The following is a 25,530-nucleotide window of genomic DNA, read 5'->3' on the forward strand; positions in this document are numbered from 1 at the left end:
GGATCCTTTGTGGCCCTTTCATTTTGGATAAAACGAAAATTAGAAATGATGGATGACCTGAAGAAAGTTGAGTTTTCAGGTTGAATATCAGTTTGTTCAGCCCCTTTCCCTTGAATAAATTGGTGGAGTGCCAGAGAGACAAGCGAGGAAGATGCTGACTCACTTCCATTTGAAATATTTTGGTTTGTTCATTGGCTGAACTAATTCAATACAGATGTTTCTCATTCAATTCTACTTGTTTCCTTTCAGTTGGGAATATATTAACACTATATTTCTGAGACAAGGGCAGTCCCTCACATCATGTCATAGCTTGGTTGATTTAAGAATTGCTGATGATGTGTATATGCGGTGGGAGATATAACATTTCCTCTCGCGCAGATTATTGCTGTAAAAAGCAGCCAGTGCTACTGGCTCATTTGTTTCATGAAAACTCATTAATGAGGAGTGAATGTGAAAGGCTTTGGTATTAGGAGGGTTTACTCCAGACACACATCAAAGCTAAATATGAAAACAGAGAGAGCAATAGAAAAATATAAAGCTGGCCGGGATGAAGAGACAATGATTGCACTGTGAAAATGACTGATAAATAAGACATCAAATGAATGAGCGGAATAGAAAACACATTGGGATATAAAGTGTGTGCCGCTGAACCCTACCTTGACTTCAATGAAGTCCGGCTGGCCCAAAGCAATGAGCTCCGAGTAAGACTGCATCTCCTCCACATTCCAGGCCTTCACCAGCGTCAGTCTGTACACCGTCCTCTGTCTCTGGATGGTTTTGAAGGGGTCGAAAAGTGGAGGAATAAACATGAGATTGTTGTGTTAACAGTGTGTTGCATATTTAATGTATTACAGGTATGAAGATAGGTCTTAAACAACCACATCCAATAGATTGGGAGCCAACAACACGTTTGTGCAACACCTCCGAATAGATTTTGTCATAGAAAATTTAAATGATTTTTATAGCTGAACTCCCAAAAGGTTTTGGACACCGTTATACAAACCACAATTAGATGAACTGTTAAAACAGTGAGCGCTGCCATAAGCTAGGAGTTTTGGATGAGGTGTTTAATAATCACCTCAACTGCAACAATTCAACGAACGCAGAAAAGAAAAAAAACTTCATAACACACATACTGTAGTACTGTCTTTTGAAATGGGAAAAAAAAAAGGTCAAAAGTCGAAAACAAGCTTGCGTTGCCATCTGTGAACAATGACATCAAATCACTAGTTGTTGCCACCAACATCTGTCCTCCACAGGCAGCACAGCAGCTCACAGATGTCCTCAACCACCTTTCTGTCTTCTGTTGGTTGCTAATGCGCTAACAACTGCTGCGCTGCGTTGCACATGTTGAGGATTTCACATGCTGACCTGAGGGGTGAAGATCGGTGCCAACCAGGCATTTTCATTTGAAATAGCATCTACCATCTCCAATGATTCATTTAATCCAGGTACAAAAGCTGTAAAAAAGCATCGCCAGCGTTGTCAGCGAGCGAACAGGGAAGGTACCAAGGAAGCGAGTTATGTGAGCAGAACCACACCACATTTAAACGCAACACTTTGCAGGTGCACCACGTCTCTGAAGTGCGGTTTTTATTCCTTTTTTATATCCTTGCTCCCACAAAAACATTGTTGGAACCCAGGCTAGATTTTCTTAACATTATTTTAATCAATTGTAGGTTTACAAATTTGAATGTAGGCCTACTTTATGTCGTTAAAAAAAGAGTTAACCTAAATACAAGTAGAAAAATATATCAAACTTTACTACTTATTGGAAAATATATACAGATTTAAATTGATGTCAAGGCCAAGCAAACCTGATCCGGTGCTCAGTTAACTCTCTCTCTGGGTAAATAAAGCACTGACAAAAAATCCCTGCTCACAGCTCAGTGGTGTCGACTCAGGCTATTGTTGTTGGTGTACAGCAGGAGAAAGAGGATTATTGAGAATGTGATGGAGAGGAAGAAAGACAGGGAAAGACTCGGGGATGAAAGAGGGGGCATAGTGAGGACGGAAGATGTGAGGAAACGGACGACACAAAGAAACGAGACAATGGGAGAAGAGAGAGAGCATTCTTTCGCTCATTTCCTCACGCTCTCACCAGAAGGTTATCTGTAACACTAGGTCCTTTCAGCCCAGTAGGGGAGGGGATAATTGGCCAGTGGAAGCAGGGAGGTGAGGTATTTCAGGCTGCCTCGATTCCAAATCCGACACCGAGGCACAACTCCATCAAATCCCCCCTGCGCACTGTCGGGGAGGCCAGGTGGAGGAGAACAGAGAGGGATGAGCGCTGAGGAAAGGATGGAGACAGAGCCCACCGTGAAATGGAGACTTAGGACACAGATATGGAGAGGGGGGGGGGGGGGGGGGCAGAAAGGGAAAGTTTATTTTTGGAAACGGGGAAGTTGCACACAGGGAAACCATATTGTCAGACTAACTTGTATGCGTACAACCCTCTGAGGCAAACTATAACCTGATTTATAATGCTAAATAACCACATATTCTTGTGGAGTATGCAGTCTGCTAAATGACTATAATGTAAATGTAATGTGCCTGAGTTAGTGTTTTTTTAAAGTGTCATTTAAAAACCTTTGGCTATAAAACTCTAATGACTCAAGGGTTTGTTAAGCACATGTTAGCTCTAAGATACAACATTTAAACCATTGCTCTCCATTTTTATTCCATCCACACTTGAATATGCTGAGGGTCAAACCGTGTCCTACCACCTTTAAAGAGTGATGATTTGAATAGTAGTTTTGGCTTTTGATCCTTTGTTGGGGCAAGAGTTAATTGTGGCTGCCAGCAAAATGTGAGCTCTTACTATTTTGACCTTCCTGTTGATGTCTTTCACTTTAATAGATTCTCATGGTTGTTGAATGGACATCAGTCAGCAGAGTCATGGTTCATACACATCACACTAAAAAAAATATAGATAGCATTATCATTATTATAATAATTAGAACCACAGAAAAGATCCATGCATACGAATGTTGTCGATGACATTTTCGCAATAATAGTACATTTGGCATCATCCTCCTCGGTACATGTGGTATGCAACAGCATTTTGATGTTAAATACTTTTTATTTTACTTTTAATTCTCTCAGGATCAATTACAGAGTGATTCACCCCTCTGGCGTGAAGTCGCGTGATCTCTGGCATACATTAATATTGACCAGTTTCCATTTATTCATTTCTTGCCCCTGCATCGAGTTTTTCATTCTCTTAGCACTCTCTATCCGTCTCTCCATCTCTCACCCCGAGGCAAGCCGGGTGGGAACAGAGGGGATTATACACTCTGTAAAGTGAAAGTAACAGGTTGAGATAATGAAAAGTAAGAACGCTGTGAAAGTTTGTCATAAAATTGGGTGAAATATGGGAGAATTTTGACCCGGGGGAGGAAACCGGGAGAGTAAAAAAAAAATGCAAAAGTTAACGACAAATTTGTTTGACAGTAATTATAAAAGCAATTCTTGAGATTGACGGCTCCTTGAACTGTCAGCATTGGAAATAATGAGATTCCAGTGAGTGTGCAGTGAAATGTGCCAGCGGGCAGAAGTGTCAGTCCCCGGTCCAGAAGGACTTTGCTGTCACCGGTCTGCCCTCGACTGGATGAACCTCGAGTCACTTAGAGGGTTAAAGTGATACCAACGTACCCACAATCACCAGCATCCTACATTAGACACGTCTTATGGTAACGGGTTGTTTGAATGGAGGCTTAAATATGATCAGATAGAGAATTTGACAAACACTGTAAGATGCTTGCTCCGAATTTATTTAGCGTTTACAGTAATTATAGTCTAGATTGAGAAGGCTGTATGCAAACGGTCTATATAACTCTGATGACTGGATCCTTTACTGTAACGACCTTAAAGTTGACAGGATGTGACGCAGCGCTGACAGAAATGGATCATCTTAACGGTAGAAGTCATGACCACGCCATTGATTCATTTAACTGTAACGTGGCCCTATTATTTGGCTCACCCCTGCAGTTACCTCACATTGATATTTGCTCGATGGTCGAGGAGTGAAAATGGTGATTTTGACGCAAATCGAGAGCGCAGCGATTCCCCTTCGAAGCCGCTTCTCTCCAACACCTCAAGCTGAGCGGTGATGAATTCGTCCATAATGTGCTAAAGCGTTTAACAAGAGGAAGGCGTAACACAGGTTCCCGTCTGAGGAACTCCACAGTCCATGTCTTTCTCAAGTCAATTTGCAAGGTCCATTTGTTTTCCCCTCACTTTAGAAAAACACACTAACAGAGAGAATGGATGTACACAGGGGGTCTGGTGGCTAGATTCAGGCTGAGATACTGGACTTTCCCTCTGCTCATGAATGATGGCAATGCATGCAAGGTTATTGGATGCACTTATACACAATTAAAAGAAATGTTTTCCTTCTTTCAGTGGTGGCAGTGGCACCGCAGTATAAAGCCAAACTGTTAAAAGAATCCCTAAAAAGCCACTCTTCCACCGTTGTCTCAAGTGTTAAAAGGTTTGATCTGCTCCGTCATTCACTGCCATCTTGCTGCCATCGCATAGACATTTGGTAAACGTAGAGGACATCTCAATCTGTGCCTTCTGGGAGGACTCAATCGGCCTTTTCATCAGCTGCTCTGATTCACTCTGAACTAAAAAAAGACGAGTCCACACAGGAGGTAAGAATCTGCCACTTCCAACAGTCTGAGCGAGTTGGAGATAAGAGGCCACTTTTGTTCAAAATCACAGCAAATGCATATTTTTATTCACAGTTTACAAAGAAATTGACTTTTGTTGTCAAGATCTTCCATTGCCGTAGAGCTTCAGTACGTTTTCAAGTTTATTTAAAGATTAAATCACATAAAAACATCACCGGTCACCGATCCTCCGAACCTAGAGAGGTTTGGTTCAAGTTGAGTCCAAAAAAAAGTTGTTTTGATCAGAACTAACTAGCTCTGGAGGTGAGCAGTATCCCTCCTCTGCAGACACAACAGACTCAAACAAAGCCAGCGCCTGGACAGAGCATTCACTCATTCATGTCAAAAACCGACCATAAGGATGTAGACTACCTCAGAATAACAAGATGATGCTTTCCACTTATGGACGATAAGGGAAACTTCTTCCATAAGAAAAGGTGTTCTGGAAACTTGTTGTCTCACTCTGTGTTACTGAAAGGTCACTAACATTGCACCCTAAACCCTCCAACACATTCTCAGGTGACAAAGAAATGACCAAAACACAATGGAATAAATGTGAACTTTGTACCAATAAGTGCCCGCTTTAAATCTCTTCTCATAATGTAGCGACGGCCAACAATGTTTCACTGCTGTTTCAGTCCTCTCAGTTGGAAGTGAAGTGAATCAGACATATTCACAGGACCGGACCAGTTACCTGGAATGTTTTAAATTTGAATTAGCTCGGTAAGCAGCTCACCTTCTCTCCCAGGGCCCGGAGGCTGTCCAGGAAGCGGGGCCAGAAGTCCTTGAAGAGCGGTCGGTCGATCTTCTTCAGACTGTCTTTGGTGCTGGCGTCCACGCTGACGTACAACTGGGTAACTGGAGCCAGTGTCCTGGAAATGAGAGACAACATAGAACAGAGATGAGGATCAGAACGATCCAGTTTGAGAGAGAGAACCTGAGGAGAAAGGTTAGTACGAAACCTCGGGAGCATTTGAAAAACATGAGAACAAAAGGAAAACAAAAGGAGTATATTCAAAATTCAAATAGCTAGTCACCCTCAATGTCATCAAGACCTCTCCACACTCTCAAAACACACGAGTGCATTGTCAGCTCTCTGACTTGTTGTTGCATGTACATTCCTGAGACAATGGCATGCTTCAAACACTATGTAGTTGTGCTAAGGGCAACAAATTCACAGACAAATGATGGCCAAATGAGGAGGAAGAGTAAAAAACAAGAAGTGCTTCTCATCCATATGTGGCACAGTCTGAAAGAGCAGGAAGGACGCACCAGAGTAGAACCAGAAATGTGGAAAAGACTCACAGGACAAAGAAGAGCACTGCCCTTTCATGCGTCTTTAGATGGGCGATACGAATTTGTGCTGTGCAAGAGGGGCAATTATGTAAAGATGCAAACACAACCAATTAGCCAAATGAGCAGGGAGACAGAAAGTATGGGAATGCAGCTCTTTCTACTTCTGGTGAATCTCAGTTTCCCCTTGACGAAGCAGCGCTGGAATACAGAGTCAATAAACTGCAACAGCTCATCTCCAACCAGGTGGCTCTGACAGACAAGAACAAGATGGCCGACGGCTGCCGTCCAACCTGCTCTGTGAGTGTACCATAAGTCAGCCTGTGACAGGCGAGTTAACAGATGTATCGAGCCTGGGACCTCCTAACCTCACTCGTGAACCGAAAGATACTTGAATGCCCTCACTTGGGGCAGTGACTGACTCCCAAACAGGAGGGTCCAAACCATTGTTTTCCAGCGGAGCACCATGGCCTCATATGTACAGGTACCGACTCTCACACCGACCACCGCAAACCACCCGAATGCGAAGTTCATGGTCTGATGGAGCAAATAGAACCACATCATCTGCAAAGATCAGAGATGCAGTTCTGAGGTCCCCAAACAGCAGACTAAGGCCTTATTTCACTTCACATTCTATACTGCACATGTGATGGGAAACAAAGGGATGTCAGTAGTGCAGGCATAGATGACACTCGGGTCACTTCAGTACGTTTCCTCCTCAGACACAAAACTTTTCCTGTTGATGCTCAACAGCATCTAAAAATCTGTGTGTGTGGGTGTTTGTGAGCCATGCACGCAAAGCCATCTGAGGTGGTATTGTCTTTTATGAATCTTCCATACAGTTACAGTAGGGGCATAATGTACGTGCCTTTTGGAACTGTGCCTGTGTGGTGAACTCCTGTCAAAGAAAGACCTGGACTCCGGTCGCTGGGTCACGATTTAAAGTGCAGCATCTAAGAGAAGTTATACCGGGCACCGTTTAACTCACAGACGACATCAACTACGGGTTAACTGTGGAGACCCTCACTTCTAGAGGAAAAAGCGTTTTTAAAAAGCAAAAGAAGTTCAATTTACCAATCCCTTTAGTACTGTAAGAGCAGCAAGTTAATTAATGACGCTTTAAAGTTCACCACATTACAAAAGAAAAGCATCTCACTTAGGGGCAGACGAGGTCACGCAGACAGTTTGATGTACATAAGTTTTGACATGTTCTGAAACCTTTTCAAGTTGACAATGTATTGCTATTTCTCACGTCTTGAGCCGAACAAACAACTCCATTGCTTTGTACCCTCCTTGTTAAAAGGACAGAGCATCACAATTGTGGAGACTGAACCTTTGATCCTTGCTGCGGCGACACACTCCTACACCATACTCCCTCCCTCTCCCTCCCCCCCCCCCCCCCCAAGACTTCAAAGAAAAGAGCTTGCAAAGGCATAATATGCTACAGAGACTTAAATGAGCCAGAACAGATTGGCTGGAATGTGTATTTCGAGAGAATGAACGAAAACAGCGACGCTGACAACTAGCTGTGCATGTCCGTTTGTGCCCCTACCTGATTTCCTGAGGGAACTGTGCGTTGGTGACCAGGAAGCTGGAGATGCGGTGGGAGTGGAGGAGGCGGATGAAGGCGTTGATTTCGGGGTACATGATCGGCTCACCTACCAGGGAGAGGGCACAGTGCTTGACAGCCAGGCCTTCCTCGTACCGCTCGGGTTTCACTCCGGGGACACCTGGAGGTGGAGAGAGGTCAGCGGCTTAATAGATGTTCAAATTATCCATGATCTACTAACAACAACAACAACAACAACAACAACAACAACAACAACAACAACAACAACAAGGAGGGGCCTTTAAATGTGGAAGAATAAATCAAAAAGGGAACTGTCAGCATGAGGTCAGGCTTTGAAGTGAGGTCAAACTAAGTCATTACAGGAGAGACGTGTGGCACTGTGAAAGTTTGTGCGCCTTGGGAGTCGGGCTCGGAGCCCAGGCTCTCCGTCTTTTACTCCCTCTCTCCACTGGATGGTCTTAGACCCAATGTTCAGCGTATCCATCTACCAGCACAGACCACAGGGTGCTGTGAAGATATGCTCAGCAGAAAAATCCTGTATTAGGGATGAATGTCATACGTTCAATAACTATTGCTATTCAACTTTAATATTAGTTAACAAAAAAACTATATATTTTTCTATTTATATAGAGGAGTTGAATACACCACTGTAAGAACACAGTACAAACCTTAGATATTAGGTATCAAAGGTTGCTATCAGTTGAATTGATTTCCTGACCCAATAAAATTACTTTAAAAGATGAGGAATCAAGTCTCAGTCTAGTTACAGTCCAAAGGAAATGATTGTCCAATCAAAGAAAATCTACATTTGGATCAACAACCATAGGCCACCAAATTACCCTTCCTACCCCCTTACCTCTGGTGCCCTTACTCGTACCACACCCAACTTTGAAACCCTGCTTTCATTTCTATCTCAGCTGCACACCTGTAAAGTTTTGTGACTGCATCTTCACGGTTGTGTCGCCATTGCGTTGGCAAAAATCTGTCCACATACAGAAAAATGAACACCTGGCAAAGTCCTCAAAACTGCCTCTGTGGTACCACCAGGACCACATGCTGCCTCAGCGACAAACACCGACTCACAAGATGAAAACAATGCAAAGCCACACACTGTCGCCACAAGCAAAATGAGATTAATGAACACAACCAGCTGGGACATGAAGAAGAGCCGAAGAGATGCTGCGAGTCTGTATTTGAATGTGTAGATAGAACTTGTGGTTTGATTAAGTCAGTGAAACAGACCATATAAGCTTGCTTTCTGCAGACAGACTAAAGCATTAAATGCTGTATGATATGGAATGAATTTGATGGGAGACTGGGAATAAAGAAATAGTGAAAGTTTCATGCGCTGTCATGGGAACTTAATGCGATATTGCTCTCGCTACAGCAGATGCCATTTAATTTAAGAGTGCATGCAGTGAATCTTAATGATGTGAAACTTTGGACTGATGCCTTTATATGCTTTATAAGACCCTCTATGAATTATTGATAAGTTTGCAGCATTTTGTGCGTCTGTCTGCGCAGCTGTTGAAGACATGATTTGCCCTTGAAAGACAAGGCGGACAAAGACAAACCGTCCCCGAAGAGAAATCCCACTGAACTCTGCTCACAACTACCAGCTGAGAAGATGCTGCGTGTGAGCCAAGTGTGTGAAACCTCATTAAATGTATACATCTCATGTTAGTAATGTGAAATCCCATTACATTCTCACATAATTACCTCCCTTGTTCGAGGGCTTTGGGCCGCTGTGTCATTACGGTGACCGCTATGAAGCCGCAGAATTGAATCAAGGGAAGAACTATTACCAAAGACCGACCATGTCCTCTGGACTTCATTTGTCTTGTGGTTTGACGTCACAGACGATGATTAAGACGTCATTAAGACGTTCTTATCCTTGTTTAAATTTGTTCACGGTGTGCGAGTTAGGAGACGCGCTGAACTCTTAACCCGGTGGTAATGTTGGGTGTCCACTCAATGCATTCACGTGGTGAAATTAAACAAGGACACGGGTGCTTTGATAGAAGCGCGCAGTGTAGAAGCACAGTATGCATGACTGGAGGGAGACTTTTTTTTTTTTTTTTTTTTAAATGAAAAGTGCTGTGTTGTTGTAGCTAAGAGAAGCACAGAACAAACTATTTAATTCATAAGTAGAATTGTACCGCATTGTCGAGAGCACACGCTCAGTTTGAGTTCATGGCCAGCTGAAGAGCATGTATCATATCTTAAGTATTGATGGATGTAAAATGCACGATCAAATAAACTACCGGTCAAAACGTTTTATAGTTTAACATAAAGAGGAGCAGGAGCGCCCTGGACACTTGTTGAAGTTGAGAGAAAAAATAAACTAAAGAGGCCGACGTCATAGGTGTTGTTACCGATTGTCCAATCGGATGGATTAATAAAAGGGACTGTCTGTGGCGGATGCTGGTGGATACCCGGAGCTAAACGACTTGATCAGCCGTGTTTAGTTACCATGGTCTGAACAGAAAACAGCAGGCCTGGAGCAAACATAATATGCTACTTGAGACTTCCGGTGCGTTGTTCTCATTTATTTAAACTGTACCCATCAGGTTGTCAGGACACCAACCTGTTTAATTACACTGTGGGTTTTCAGAGGCATTGTCTGGATTGTTCATTGTGCTAGACATTTAAAAAATGCATCACTGTCAGTGGTAAATGCAGTTGAAGGCTGTCTAATGTGATTCTGTGGAGCAACTGGAAAGATAAATTCTGGATGATAATGACAATACGGGCTTGCACTTTGCTCTTGTATGTTTCTAATTAGACTTGCAAAGCGCTGCTTTGTAAAAGCATCTGAAAATGTGCTTTTCTTCATTTCCTCAGTCTGTCTGCTGTAATCCATTTTGTGCCTTTTTCTATTTTTTACTTTAAGTGAACTAAAACCAGCTTACTGTCAACATGAGCTTATGTGCACTATTGTTCCATTATAATAACATCAGGAAAGGACATTTTCCATGATGACGTTCATTATAATACATCATGAATAACTGCTCTGAGAATGATATCATCTATGAAGTAGCCCTTTGAAGAAGATACGCCTCACAAGCTTTCAGCATCTGTATTATTTCCGGAGTACAATTGCTTCTCTGTTTTACGATGGGTTCAGCAGTGACTTTGAGGTTGCAGGATCAAGCCGGGCGTTAAGAATACTTTTGCTGGGAGGTAGAGTCACACATGCCGAACATCTTTGATGTCAACCCACTGAAGAGGTTGTATGCCTTGTTAAATTTAAAACTGTCCGTTGCAGGTGAAATCTTTAAAGTAAGCCACAGTGCGATAGCCAGGTAAATGTTGGTACTGGCTTCTTTATGAATTACACCAAAAACACAAAAAGACATCAACAAAGAGCTGAACTGGAAAGGTCTGTGAGTGAGTGAGTGAGTGAGTGAGTGAGTGAGTGAGTGAGTGAGTGAGTGAGTGAGTGAGTGAGTGAGTGAGTGAGTGTGTGTGTGTGTGTGTGTGTGTGTGTGTGTGTGTGTGTGTGTGTGTGTGTGTGTGTGTGTGTGTGTGTGTGTGTGTGTGTGTGTGTGTCTCTCTCTGGGCTGGTCGGACAGGGGTCTGCAGGATAAATTAGTTCTGAATCTCAACAGGCTGCTCAGCCACAGACATGTCACAAAAAACAACTTTGCAGCATACCTGTAAAATAATGAACATGGATGTCGCTTACACTGTGGCAGCGCTAGAGCTCACTGCTGTGCTGCAGATTTCAAGTGAAAGAAGCTCTAAATACAACACTGCTGAGCAGGTTAAATCTACACAGTTTGTGTGTGTCTGGTCGTTAAACCCGTCTTTTTGTCACAATAAGACAAATAAATGCAAATGCTAAATGTTAGCTCTGTCAGTCGCCACAGTTTGCACCGTTAGCTGCGAGCCAACGGTTTGCTGTCGTCCTGTTAGGCAATAAAATTGCTTCCACCTTTAATTGCTTTATTAAAAAGATAAGATCTTGTTTAAAACCTTTAAATCATTCTGGGATGAAAAAATATTGTTCAATCAGTAATTGTTTGCTTTAATAAAAGTCTAATTACTGTGTTACCACCGTGTTTTGACAACATTTCCTAAAACCTCTGAAAGAAAACCTGCTCAGGGAATACTCACATGATGATCACTAAAGCTTTGGGCATCCAACCAGCCATCCTCAGCCAAAGCTGGTAGCAGCCAGAGAAAAGAACTCCCAACGGCCAACAGTGCGAGTACACGGAAGTACTAATGGAGCCCAAAAATGTGTGTCAACAGTGCCACTGATGGACGGATAAACAGACGGCTAGTGAAACGGAGTTATAAAAGACGAACCTCTGAACTGTCGAATCATGCCCTGGTGCTTCTCCATGGCGTCCTGCAGGATCTTCTCAGCGGGGTCCATTTTCCAGCGCCACTCTGTGCCCACGGGGTTGGTGTGATGTCTGTTGGTGGGGCACGCAGGTAAACAGGTAAAGCACAACAGCAGACACACTGTAACCAATGCTACTTTACCAGTTGTTCGTTGTCTGCTGGGGCACTACGGCCGTGGTTACACTTGTCTTTTTAATGCCACTTTTGTGACCGGATGCACCAGATTGTAACTCAGCTGAGTCCACATATGTGTGTTCTCCTCTGATTTAGAAGGATTTAGGGCAATGAGCGTCTTTCTAACAAGGTGATAATTCTATTCAATTTCTGAGCGTATAAAAACATGAAAAGATGCATCATCCTGTAAAAAAAAACGGCACCTCCGTTGGGTGTGAAGAACACCTTCTGACTGTCTAAGTGTGATGTCTAGGTGCAACAACAAATCCTGAAGGCATCGCGTCTGTTGCATGCATATGCACACACCAAAAACCACACACCGGCCTCTCACATCAAATCTAATTCCACCTGTTGCTACAAAGAGGTGGCTGGTGAGGGCAGCAGTGAGATTACAGCCGTGTCTTGAAATAGCCTCACTTCCTGTCATGCCACATAGCAGTCCTAAAGGAGACTGGCGTATCTTTGGTGACAGGGAGGCAGGTCGCCAAGGCACACTGTCACGTCGACCTTTCGGTGCTCGACGTTTCAAAAAAGGAACTCAAGGGAGTGAAAGGCCTCGGTCTCTCGCCGCTGTCACGGTGAATCAGTGTCCACCTTTAGGCCTCACGGTTATGCCGGCCAGTCGTCTCCTGCGTGTAAATCATTAACTGGTTTGGGTTTGGCTTTCCCTCTGTAATGCCAGCGCCTCGAACTACCTGCTCATTGGTCCGGTGGGGAGCTCCGGATGCTGGCAGCAAGGGGAAGAGGGGCAAACTTTGTTTGTCTGCACTCGCTGCCATGATACAGAGCTGATTGAAAATTAAAGTTAAATTTCCCTTTAAAGTCCCAGTGAAACAGATGTTAGGGCGTCTCTAGCTTCTGTTACGGTTTTCTAGTGCTTGATGGCTCATCCTGCACTCCAGCGTGTTTACAAAAAAAGATCCAATCAAATGAGACTTTTGGGGACAAGATAGGTATATATATAAAAATAATTTTCAACCAACACTTAGTCCCGCCCACTTTGCAGCGGTCCAATCAAATGGGAAGGATTTGAATTAAATCCCTCTTGAAAACTGTAAACCGCTGAAACATTCTGTGAAACACGTCACAGTGCAGAAGCTAAAGATGCTTTCAGTTCTGGATCGCTGGGACACCTGGGGTTAGTTTGATATTTCAGACTGATCTGCAGTCTTATTTTACCCAGAATTCATAGCAAATTAGTCTTACTTGTTACTTGATAGTCATGAACCAGACAGCTATGTGCAACAGATGAATTAAGACTGCTATTGAAGTCTGACTGTTAGTTTGATCTGAGCCAGGTCTCCAATGGGGGTACGAGAACCCCTAGGGCTACTGTGGAGTACTGCAGGGGTTATGGGAGATATTCTTTAAAAGCATGTAACTTTAAAAAACAAATCTTTAAAGGCTGTTTTTTTTGTCAATCTGAGTGAGAAATGTCCACTTCGGTAGCACTTATATACACCAACTCTCCCGTTTCATTCCTGCCTATATTCTGAAGGGATTTTACAAATGGGTTTGTTCATATATCATTCATAGCCTTATTTATATTAACATTGTATTACTAACTCTCCGATTCATGGAGTGATATGAATATGGAATTGAATACGTCAACAATATGAAACAGGAATTTTTCCAATGTTCAGATTTCTATTATAGAAATGTAAATAAATTAGCCCATATTTAATAATATAATGTCTCATTTGCATATTTATACATGCATCGTCAGAAAACTTGACGACACCCGTTGGTGAGCGGGTACTTGGCTGAAAAAATATTTACGTACATTATTTAAAAAGAGGTTTTGGAACCACAAAGTCGTATTCATGGTCCATCTCAGAGGAACTGGCCGTCTGCAGTGGCTTCACCCTTCAGGTACATACCTCCAGCAGAAGACACACTTGTTGGCACAGGCGAGGCTGGGCGTGGTCTCCATGCAGCGGTGGGACTCGATGCCATAGAACGTGTGCTTGTAACAGCCTCCTCTCCCTCGCAACATGGACTGATCAACAGAAAACACCTTTCATGTGATTCAGGCATTCGGTAAAAAAAATAAATAAAGTAAAACGCTTTATTGAAGAGTCAACCCCCCGTTACCTTGGTCCATCGGCAAAGCTTCACTCCCGAGTGACTTCCAATGAGTTTGTACCCTGTGGGAGAGAGACAGAAAGAACATGTGAGAAGAGCAGTAAACACCTCTTTGACCCAGAGCATAGAAAAGTTGGGGATCCCATTTGGTCTGAGCGGGATTCATCAGCAGAGCCCTGCTCAACATTCACAAAGTCACACTCGGTCACAGTCCTCGGAGGCTACTGAACATCTCCAGTAAAGCAACTGAAGGGCACGTCAGCAGAAAGGAGGCGGCGACGGCGTTTCAAATTCTCCGTCAGCACAAAGGGAGGATTAAAGTACTTCACAGGTCTGCCTCTCTATCCTCTTATACCACTGGCTATGAATGGCTACGCTTGGTGGTCTTTGCAGGCTTGTGCTTTTTTCTTTTTCTTTTTCTTTTACTCATCCTCCTCTGTGATGCCTATCAAAAAGAATAGCTTCATCTGTATCCCTTAATCTGCTCAAGAAATATCGCAACATGATATTGGGACGGCTTCCAGGGGAATCAAGAAGGGCTCACTTTTTAAAGACCCGACGCTCAAAAGAGACTTTCCAGTTAAGCCGAGCAGCGACGGAACAGAATTGATGTGGAATTCAGGTGGGAGCTCTTTATTTTGAAACCTGTTTTGCTGTTAAATCCTTGTAGCTGCAATATCCAATCAAACACACAGCAGGGTATTTGTGTCAGTTTGATGCTAGATGAGTCAAATACAAACGTTACTCACCAAGGCTGAATGTTGAAAACACTCATTTTTTGATACACTGGCTGAATGAAACAGCCTTTGATCGAAGATGTTCTTTTGAGAAGTACAACGAGCTTACACACAGAATGTCATTTCTGTTTTGGTTTGTAGTGCGTTTCTTCTGTGTGCTAAAAAAAAAAAAAGTTGGCTGACTAGCACCAAAGTTGCCACCTGAAAAACACGTCCTCCACTAACCTTGCTCCCAGCAACTGCAAGACACATTAAAAAATATACACTCGCAGGCCAACACAACTGTGGAAACCACGGTAAGGAACTGGACCCGCTGGCACTTTATTTAAGCATTAATGATCAGCAACGGTTCCCTCTCCTGTGATTTGGGGAAATCGATTTCCAATGCCTCCCTGCCCTTCAATCAGGGGAGAGGCTCGGGACATGGGGACGGGAGGGTGATGGAGAGAAGGAAAGAAATGTCTTTCTCTCTCCCCTAAGTCGGAAAGTTCTTTAATTCACAAGCAAGTGCACAGGTATTTAAGTGCATGCACATGTGTGCGTGTGCGCTCAGTACTAAAATATAGTACATGTTCTACCCAATCAATTCTCAACACCCTCATATCTAACATCCCTCTAAATGAGTCAACATCACTCTGGTTAAAAAGTAAACCTGAATTAAATTGAACTGGAATAACCGCATTGCGGTTCTATAGCTCTGCCAACTATTCAAGTTGCTGTTTACATCCATGTCTGTCCGAAATATCACTTCATTATTTTATCCTTTTAGGTATTTTTTGGTGAAATCATCAATTAGTAAAATAAAGTTGTGGTTTTCTAACTTCTGACCACCAAATTGTAATCAGTTCATCTTTTGAGTCCAGGTGGACGTTTGTGCCAGATCTGAAGAAACTCGCTCCAGACGTTCACAAGAGCGGGACGGTCGGACAACTCCAAACATAATCCTGCTGAAACGGACAGAAAAGGGATTGAAAGGCTGTTACTCATCAGCTTCCATTGACTGCATTAGTGACCACCTGCTTTAAAGAGGACTTTCATTTGCCACTTAAAGGTAAGTTGCTGCTACAAATAACTGCTGAATAGAAACAAGTTCTTACCCACAAGCTTTCGATCTGTATAGAACAAAACGCAATACAGATCGACTCTGGAGGCCCGACTGTGGACTTAAATAACTTGAAATAAAAGACAACATTATTGGCAATTCCGCAAACAAGTTATACTTTGATACTCTGTCCTCCACTCTGAGCTGCCTGAGGGAAATAAAACGAGGGAGGGAATGCGTTTCATCCGAGAGAGGGGGAATCAGCCTAATTTGTTTGGAGAGGTCTGCAGCTTCTTCTTTTTTCAGGATCTCACAGGAACTAGTTTACCAAAAAAAACTTTAATGTTTCAACTATACTTTTATTTGTGAGTAGGCCTTTATTATTTACTTTTACAATATATGGACGTAACCTCAATCATTTCTGCTGACCTCGATCTTTTATCATTTTATCAGATGTGCCAGTTCTTAGCTCAATAAAATAATGTACAGCTTTCACGATTGGTTATAATTGAAGCGATACATGTGCTCTAACCCGTTACCATGACTATTTCAAATGGAGGCCCGCCCACTACGTTTACTCTTCATCATCACAAATACAAAACAAACTGATTTTATGTACAGTCTCCTGAGTCTCAGCAAACTATTTTCTTAAATGTGCAGCATTATTATTATTGGACATTACACAAGAGTCTCTGTGACTTCTAAATCCATGTCATGCCAGAAAAAGGTGAAACAGGAAATACAGCGTTCCAAGACCCAACATCGCTTAAACAATGCCAAAACTGTCATCCTTCATTCTTTCATCGCACATGAAACAAACCGTCAAACCGGGACCGACCGTTGCCAACATGAAGCGGGTCAACATTTGGTCCAATGTAGTGAAGTCTGGCTCACAGAGTTCTATTTATAGAGAGCTGTGTAAGCCAACAGCGGGGGTTAACTGGCTGAAAATGGCTGGCCTGTGTTATGCTGGAGAATTAACTAAATAGAGAGGAGATAGTGAAATGTTGAGGCAGAACTAAAGAGTCGACAACTGAGGCTGTATGGGAGGCGAACGTAATATCATCATAAATGCTGAGCCACACTTACCACTTCAGATCTGACTACAATACATCTCAACTTTCACAGGAACACTATTTTTTTTTTTATATTTCCACCACATAATGTCACATATTCTTAAGTGAGACTCTTGGAATGTTGTCATGTTATTACGTTGGTCTATTCTGTACACACATCTCTCCTCAGTTGCTCTCTCTGAGGTTTCTTCCATTTACTATTAAATGGGAGGGATTTAAAAAGGGATTTTTTTTTTGGTGTGTTTCTTTATCCGAAGCTAGCGTCAAAGGATCCGTGTGTGTCGTATGCTGTATAGATTGAAAAGCTCCCTGAAGGTAAGTTTGTGATATCGGGCTGTATGAATAAAATTGACTCGACTTGACAGTCATCATCATGTGCTAGAACATTGGCCATTAACACTGGAACACAGGGATGCCATTTCATCAGCTGATTCATTTAAACATAATCCGAGCAGTTGCTTTGCCTGGTGTGCCGGACTAATTAGCATTTAAGACCAGTGGAGCGAAACTGTGGCCAATATCAGATTCCAGCGTGAACTGGTCACGGTCCTGAACTGACCCGCATGCAGGAGACGCAGCGTGCTGTCGTACAGAAGTGAGCATGGAGGGCCACTCCAATCAGCGTTTGAGATTCATTCATTTTCGTAGAGCAAAGGCTGCTACTTCTGTACAGAGGTGTGTGTGTGTGTGTGTGTGTGTGTGTGTGTGTGTGTGTGTGTGTGTGTGTGTGTGTGTGTGTGTGTGTGTGTGTGTGTGTGGAGTCGGAGACAGGAGTGGTTGGGATCGAGATGTGAATGGAGTGATTCCCACCAGAGGAGAACCGCTTAAAAAAAAAAAAAAAAAAAAAATCGAACGTGATGTAAAGGTTGCATGAAGTCTAATATGGCTGTCCAGACTGATGTCGCATTGCAAAAAAAAAAAAAAAAAAAAAAAAAAAAAAAAAAATCAGACCCGCTAGTCACGCTTTCTAAACATATTTGCAACAACAACAAAAAATGTGCAGCATGAACATAGCCGCCCCCCCGACTTCTTCACTCTAGGTGAAAATCCCCCCACCCCCCCAAAAAACAGTAAACAAGATATTCTTTATAAAAAATTGTAAATTGACTTCTCTCCTGGATATTTGTGTATGTCGGTAAGATTTGATGGTGAAATATTAAAAAAATGACGTGACTCATAACTCATGTTTTAAAGTGAATTACAGCGTTGCTGCCCTTGTGGAAACAGGAAGGTTAAGGAGATGCTGACAAGCAGCTGGTCTGTAATGTGATTTTTTTAGTACAGCTAGATATTATGAATATATTATAGAGTCACCGCTGACACCAGCAGATGTTCTTTTGGAAATGGCCAAAAAGTTTTACACTCCAGTCAAAGAGTCCCACCACTCACAGACAACTTTTTATTGCACTTCCTGTAAACTGAATCCTAATCTCCAGTTCCCTCACCTTGTTTGGTCAGTGCTTCTCTCAGGGCAGGGGTGATCATCTCTCTTCTTTCCCCCTCATCTTCAATCTTCTTCACTCCCTTCACCTTGGATAGCTTCACCATCTGGCCGTCTCCTTGACCCTCCTCTTTGCTCTGTGGAAGACACAAAACTCAGAGTCACGTATGGTTTACAACCGTGACGGCATCTCTGACAAATAATCGTTACAACCGGCGTCTGTCACAACTCTAACATTATAAACTGTGATCAATTGTAAATACAAAAGAATGGAAAAAAAAAAAAAAAAAAGACCAATAGCGTTTTCTGAAAATGCATGTTTAAATATGCAAATGAGGCATTATCTTCTGCTAATATAACTTTTAGTTAATTTGAGAGAAATCAACAGACCCAAAATAGACAAAAGTACTTAAATAAACACTTAAATGTGCATTTTGGATGTTTTCTTTGCACTAGTCTGACAGAAGACATGTTAAGGAAGCAAAGTGCCTGTAGTGTCTCTTCTTGACCGACATCCACGGATAGTTACTATCCAACTTTGTTAAGCATAACAAATACGTTTAGGAATCACCTGTGCACCAGTGTTTCCTCACCTGTAGCAAAAAATTTAACACACTTGCAAACACACAGACGTCACTAATATGTCATTCAGGACTTTCTGCAAACACTAAGCTATGAGAGTTATTAAAGAGTGACACAAGTGTGTCATCACGCGTTAGGACGTTGTCCCAAAACCTGCCGAAATGAATCACACGTCACTTGAAAGTCCTGAAATGTTGATACTGATTAAACCGCTGCAGGATGGGAGTTCAGAAATGTTACAATCAACAGCAACAGAGAGGGTCAATGGAATAAAGAGATTTAAACAGAAAATGTCTCAGTACAATGATCTGTTTTTAACTCCAACAGGAGAAAACGGCGACCTTAAAAAGCCATTTGGAATATGTGATGTCTTGCTTGCCACATGATTTGATGCTCACCACTTTAGAGTTAAAAGCAGCTCCTTTCAAAGTGTTTGATGTTGGATTTGACTGAAGATCAAGGGTGGAGATTCTGCAGTCATTGTGTGACTTTGTATGTCACATAACGACTGCATGACACCATCCTTTCTGAATAAAAAGGGACATCATCATGTCGGGACAGGGCAGGGTTATCTGGGGTCCAGGGAAACACAACAAAAGGTCTACGGCATTGTTGGACTTTATACCACAAGCTGCTGCAGCCCAATAACTTCCTTCAGGTCAGGATTACATTATTGCAGTGTGAAGCATTTGTGTGTAAATATCACTTCCTGAGGCAGCTGAAGAAGTTCAACCTGCCAAAGACAATGATGGTGCAGATGGAGTCCATCCTCTGCTCCTCCATCAGCATCTGGTACGCTGCAGCCACTGCTAAGGACGAGGGCAGACTGCAGCGCATCAGTCGCTCTAATGAGAAGGGGATTGGCAGCAGGTCAGTTTCTTAGCGTCTGCAGTTGGACTTTGCAAACCTTTTCTGAATCCAATTCTAAAGATCTAAATTTCTAATGCGTTTCAGACACAACAGAAGATTAAGTCCTGCTCCAAAAGTTGCCCAGTGCATGTGAACAGGTATTACTTTTCAAGAGGATAACAATGCTCCATCAAATTACTGTGCTGCTGTAATCGAGCCGAGACAGTCTGATCACCACTCAGTCAGTGATCTCCTGAGAATACCGAGCTTCTGTTACTTAGAACTCATTTGAAGTCACGTTTGTTTCCACTTAATGAATGAAAATCCCATATTCCATGTGGTTGTAGCTCCGTTTTGGTCTTGGCCAGACCTTCCTCCACAGCACTGTCAGCGCTACAGAAAGGTCTGGCCCCACACATTATCTGCTTATGGCATATGTGTATGTGAGGCATTAACCGGCCTCTGCCCAAACATCCCATACCAGCAGCAGCGCTCAGCCCTTTGGATGAACAGACATGCTGTGAATAAGTAAGCCATCAAAGTGAGAGAAGCCCTTGTTCAAAAGGAAGCTATAATGCTCTAACCCAGATATCAGTGCAGGTCACTCAACCGAGCAGTCGCTCTGGCAAAGCATCAGCCACCCGGAGGTACAATCAGCAGGTTGTGGCTCAAACAGCAGATATCTAAACTGGGGTGAAGATTCTGTTTCCTGCTATTCAAACCTCAAAACGGGATTCATCGCTCGTAGCCGCTACAAATGTCCACCTTCACTTCATCCACATCCGCGACATGCAAGATTCTGACAGCAGACGCACCGTGTAGCCAACGGTGCAACAATCTGTCCCCGTGGTGTTTGCGTGCAGCCCCCCCCACCCCCGCCGATTCGTCTGGCCGCCACATCTGGTTCCCGCTGCTCGGCTTTCGCCCTCTCGCTTGAAGACGTCCAGTCATGGCCTGAGCCTGTCTGGACCAACAGAACTGGGACATCTCACAGCACCACATTATGCTCTGGAACCATGACCCTACATGGGGGCTGATGACAGCCGGACGGTGCAGCGATAGCACGCCAAGCAAGCCGGTGATCACAGGACAGACATGATGGTGCACGTGTGAGGGAGCGCACAGAAGAGGGCACCGGGTAGAAAGAGGACAGAGATAAATTAGGGCCAATCTGTCGTTTTGGTCTTAGTCAACGAGGATTTTTTTTGTGGTTTTTAATGTTTTTTTCATGCTGAATCACTCATTTCCAAGAAACTTACACGCACACATCTGGCAAACAGATTTAAAAAGGTGCTTTTGGGTGATTCTTTGTGGAGAAACTCAATCTTGCAGAAATGTCAATTAAATTAACAAATCAATTAGTCGACACATTCTTTGGGGTCGAGGAAAGCCCTAAAATCAATAAAGCCTCAAACACCAAGATCTTAATTTGTTAAATGTACTGGAAAAAGGAAAATGCCAAGTGTTATCTAATTCAGCCCTGCATCAGACCTGCCTTAAACGGAAGTTATGCTTTCCGCTTCTGTGAGTACATAAATGTCTTCATCAGCGGGTGTATGTGTGTGTGTGTGTGTGGGCGTCCGCGTACCACCGGTGGTGGTGTAGCAGTGTACAGGTTTGTTTGGGAGTATAACGGTAACTGTGGCTTTAAATGACCAGCGAGTTGATTTAGTGGCATTTAGCAGTGAGGATGCAGATTGCAACCGACTGAATACGTCTCACCCTAACCCTTTCAAAGCGTGTAGAAGAAGGGGGGCCATCGGGTGAATTCGCGGAGCATTTGCGCCACCGAATCCAAGCCGCCGCTTAAACGTAAAAAACACAAAAAAGTTCTCAGAGTTAATAACTGTACTCATCATGTCATTTAATTAATTAAAATAATATAAAATGCAGATTCATAGATTCTGGGGTTTTCCAACAAGAGATAAGAAATAGATATAATAAAACTTGTTTAGTGGAAAAAAAGCCAATTCAGACAAAACTCAATATTCTGTATTTTATGTGACTTAAAACATGTCTGAAGAGTGGATTTGCTGAAATCTTTTATCTATTTATCAGGTCCCTTATTGTAGATGTGTTATCAGTATGTAACCTGACTGACCACCTCCTTTAATTGTCACATATTTAGAATACAAAAGACGAGCTAGAAGACCCCAATCATTTTACACTCGATGAGGCAACACAACGGCTCTTCAGTCAGAGTAGCTCATCTCTGCTTTCTCCCTGTGGACACGGAGCTGAAAGCATCAAAACCCAGCCCAGGAAATCTGTGTGGCCGCTCGGGTTAATGATCCGTTCCACACTAACTCCCATCTGGCAGCAGCCCCTACGGCATGAGTTGGACCGCTCTGGCAGAAACAGACATTTCCTGTGACAAAGTTTAGATGCGATGCATGAACATTTGTGCAAAATCATTATGAGAAACGATGGAAATGAAGCGGGTTGGCACTCTGCAGAACACGAGTAGAACTGTAGCCAAAGACTGATATGGACGGGTTGGGCAATATTAACTGTGAGAAATATGAAACAAATATGTTTCATCATCAAGTTTAGCAGTAACCCAGTCCTCCTCAATCCTAATAAGATTGTTGTTTTTCTGGCGACCCTAATGACATCTCCAGTCTTTGGAAACGACTGCTCTATAGCATAGTGACATAAACAAAAGCAGTTTTTTGTAAATCACAGAGCTGTGTATTGGCAGGAATCTGGTGATGGCATACGTATCATGACACAGGGGTTACTATTCAATATATTATGACATATTGCAAAACTGTTAGCAAAGCATTATATTGTGATTTTTATTAAAAGAGCACACCGCCATATGAATAAAATCTGAGTAAACTAGAATTACCGGCTCGCGGTTGTTATCAATTATTGAGTTTTGGCCAAACATGTGTTTTGTGAGTTCACTTTTACTCTGTTCACCTTTATCCCCACCTTCAATCAGTTGAACCTCGAGTCCACGTGGACATTTGTGCCAAATTTGAAGAAAATCCCTCCAGGTGTTCCTGAGGTATCGCCACGACCGGCCAACATCACAGAGCTTTCTGTGCAATCTGAGCCACTGGCTGCCACAAATCTTTGCATGTAAACTAGTATCACAAAACATAATATCGTGATACTCGAGTGGATCGATATTTACAAAAATCACCTCAACATGATCCTGGGCAAGTCACTTAAAAACACTCACCGACCCTGATTGAACGCACTTGAACACAGACTCGAATGAAAAATCAGCCGATGTTCACAGAGAATTCATGCAAGTAGAGCTTTGGGAGTGAAACGGCAGTGTGGTGTTGAAGTGAGAGCTGCCTGCAACAGAGAACCTCTACCATCACCTAGTGGTTAGACACAAACAAAGTGAGCTCCCACTGCAGCTCTATGAGAACACTGCGACACTGAGACAAATCATACCTTCAATAGAAACGAGACTGAAGTTTAAAAAAAACCTGCTGAACATATTCAGCTCATTAACTGCAAAACAGATGTGGTTGCACACTGCAAATGAGCTAACTAACATATTGGAGTCGGGGGAATTTCCTTGTTCTCACTTAATTTGCAGCTCGGCTAAATACTTGTCGTCTCTCGGCAAACGTTTAATCTACAAACTAATTACATCTCGCGCCGCCTGCTCTGTGTGACCAAATTATGCATAAAAACCAACACTAATTTGTCACCACGGAGAAACAAACGGCAGAATTGTCGTCCTGACATCAGAGTGTGACGATACGAGCCATCGCAGCAGAAGATCATACTTAAAACGCTGCGAGGCGAGGTAGCCCATCAGAGCACATGTGCATCAGGTGATGAGGAAGTGTGCGTTTGGCCATTACAAGAATAAATAGGAGTATCCTCAGGGGAAAAGGAATGACAGGAGGAACACGCGGCTTCCTCGTAAAAAAACTAAATGAAGCGAACCTCGTTAAAGTTTAAAAATGAAGATCTGGCTCTCTCTGAGAAGTACCGAGCGTCTCGGGCCCCTCGAGCCATTAGATGATATGTCGTCCTCACACGTTCGTACACAGACGGGCCTGGCCTACCGTCGCAGAGCTTACACACAGTATGCTGCAATATTCATGCCACAGCAGCAAGGACAAGCCTGCTGCTGAAGTCTTGTCTCCGACGGACACTCCCACTGCAGACGCAGCACTGTGAGCACATTAACTAACAGAATTATGTTTTCATGAGAGCAAAAGAACACATGATAAATAGCCCAGTGCCTCTAAAATCATTTTATACATACAGTTAAGTTGGCAGACTTTCTTTCCACCTCTCTACACTTGCATCTTAAGGCACAATAAACAAAGTTAAGATGAATTTGACAGATTTTCGCAATATTATACTTTTCTTTTGGCCTCATTTTATTTATTCTTATTTTTGCTTCCCTATTTATCATCTTATTTCTGGCTTTGTGCTGCAACAACCTGACCAATAAAGACTTATCTCATCTTATCTACTTTTATCTCATTTTATCAATTTTTTATCTAATCATTTCCAGTTGAGGCAGGAGTTTGAGCTGGACATAATGCAGGCAGATATCATTTTAAAGTAAACAGAACATTAATTACATCTCAGATTAAGATGAAGAGGGATATTTGTTCATTCTCACCGTTTTTGCTCAAACTCCTCTTTTATACAAACGATTACTGGAAAGAGCAGGAATGAAAATGTAATAAACTATGTGGCACAGGTGCATTAAGAAGAAAATCTTTAATTGCATTAATAAGCGAGCCTGTAGTAAAAATCATAGGCTCTCTCTCTAAAAGGCCTTTATGGGAACCACAGGTGTTTTCTTGAAATCGTTTGACTTTTGTATGCAACATACTAATTTTTGCTCTGATTTTACGTAAAAGAGGACTCTTCCCATGACGATCTGCCACTCAAAGAGCACATAGAACCTACATGTCTTCTCCTTCCCCTCACTCTCCTCTCGCTGCATATGAAGGAGGCTTTTACTGCTTTCTCTTGAGTCACTCGTTCCTCACAAGTCTGTGAAGTGGGCGTCGTCGCTCTTACGCAAGCCTGCGCTTGTCGCCTGCCGGGGGGCCTGGTGTCTATCAGCCCATCTGCCACTACTCCCTCAGTGACACCACTTTCTCCTCGCTCGACGCGCTCACATAGAGCAGAGGTGGTGGAAGCTCAGTGTCTCGCTGGTGCCCGGTCGCAGACCTCAACGCAGAAACGCTGAAAATAAACCTGCTGGGTGACGACCGGAAGCTCCAGCTTCAAATGATTCAACAACCTCCCTGTGATATTGTGATGCCGGCAGCTAAGTACTGTAAATCAAACTCACATTTACAAGTACAGTGTTCACTTTCGTCGTCTTATTTCTCTCTGCGGTGTTGCCTCAGCATCAGCTAACAGCTGTAGGCTTATGTAGAAACTTATACATTGCAGGTGGTGTCGCTGTGGACAGAGTCTGACCTTTGCTCTCTTGGCACTGCTCATGATGTTGCCCAGATCCTCCATGTCAACCACTGAACCAGAGTTTTTCTCATCTTGCAGGCCAGACTCCTCCTCGTCACTGCTGGACTCCACCAGCTCCTCCTGAAACAAGAAGGAGGAGACGAGAAAGCCCCAAATGTGGTGAATAAAAGACAGTTTTTAACAAAACAACAACAAAAAAGGTCAACAACACGGGTGACCAAGCTATAA

The 25,530-nt window shown here is 43.0% G+C and overlaps 1 protein-coding gene across 1 annotated transcript in view; it reads right to left on the minus strand.

Moving 5' to 3' along the window:
- The window catches only part of tyw1 (tRNA-yW synthesizing protein 1 homolog (S. cerevisiae)), a 54,300-nt gene that overhangs the window by 22,534 nt on the left and 6,236 nt on the right, over nucleotides 1-25,530 (minus strand). Inside the window, exons 7-14 of the mRNA XM_068713303.1 lie at nucleotides 25,300-25,422; nucleotides 18,449-18,581; nucleotides 14,158-14,210; nucleotides 13,944-14,062; nucleotides 11,851-11,960; nucleotides 7,519-7,696; nucleotides 5,410-5,545; nucleotides 657-767 (exon numbers count right to left, since the gene is read on the minus strand). Coding sequence (XP_068569404.1) covers nucleotides 657-767; nucleotides 5,410-5,545; nucleotides 7,519-7,696; nucleotides 11,851-11,960; nucleotides 13,944-14,062; nucleotides 14,158-14,210; nucleotides 18,449-18,581; nucleotides 25,300-25,422 — 963 coding nt within the window. The remainder of the gene's footprint in view (nucleotides 1-656; nucleotides 768-5,409; nucleotides 5,546-7,518; nucleotides 7,697-11,850; nucleotides 11,961-13,943; nucleotides 14,063-14,157; nucleotides 14,211-18,448; nucleotides 18,582-25,299; nucleotides 25,423-25,530) is intronic.

The sequence above is a fragment of the Cebidichthys violaceus genome, unplaced genomic scaffold, assembly GCF_023349555.1.
Source record: "Cebidichthys violaceus isolate CVI_PGR_0920_01 unplaced genomic scaffold, fCebVio1.0.p SCAF_1, whole genome shotgun sequence".
In the NCBI taxonomy this organism is placed as follows: domain Eukaryota; kingdom Metazoa; phylum Chordata; class Actinopteri; order Perciformes; family Stichaeidae; genus Cebidichthys; species Cebidichthys violaceus.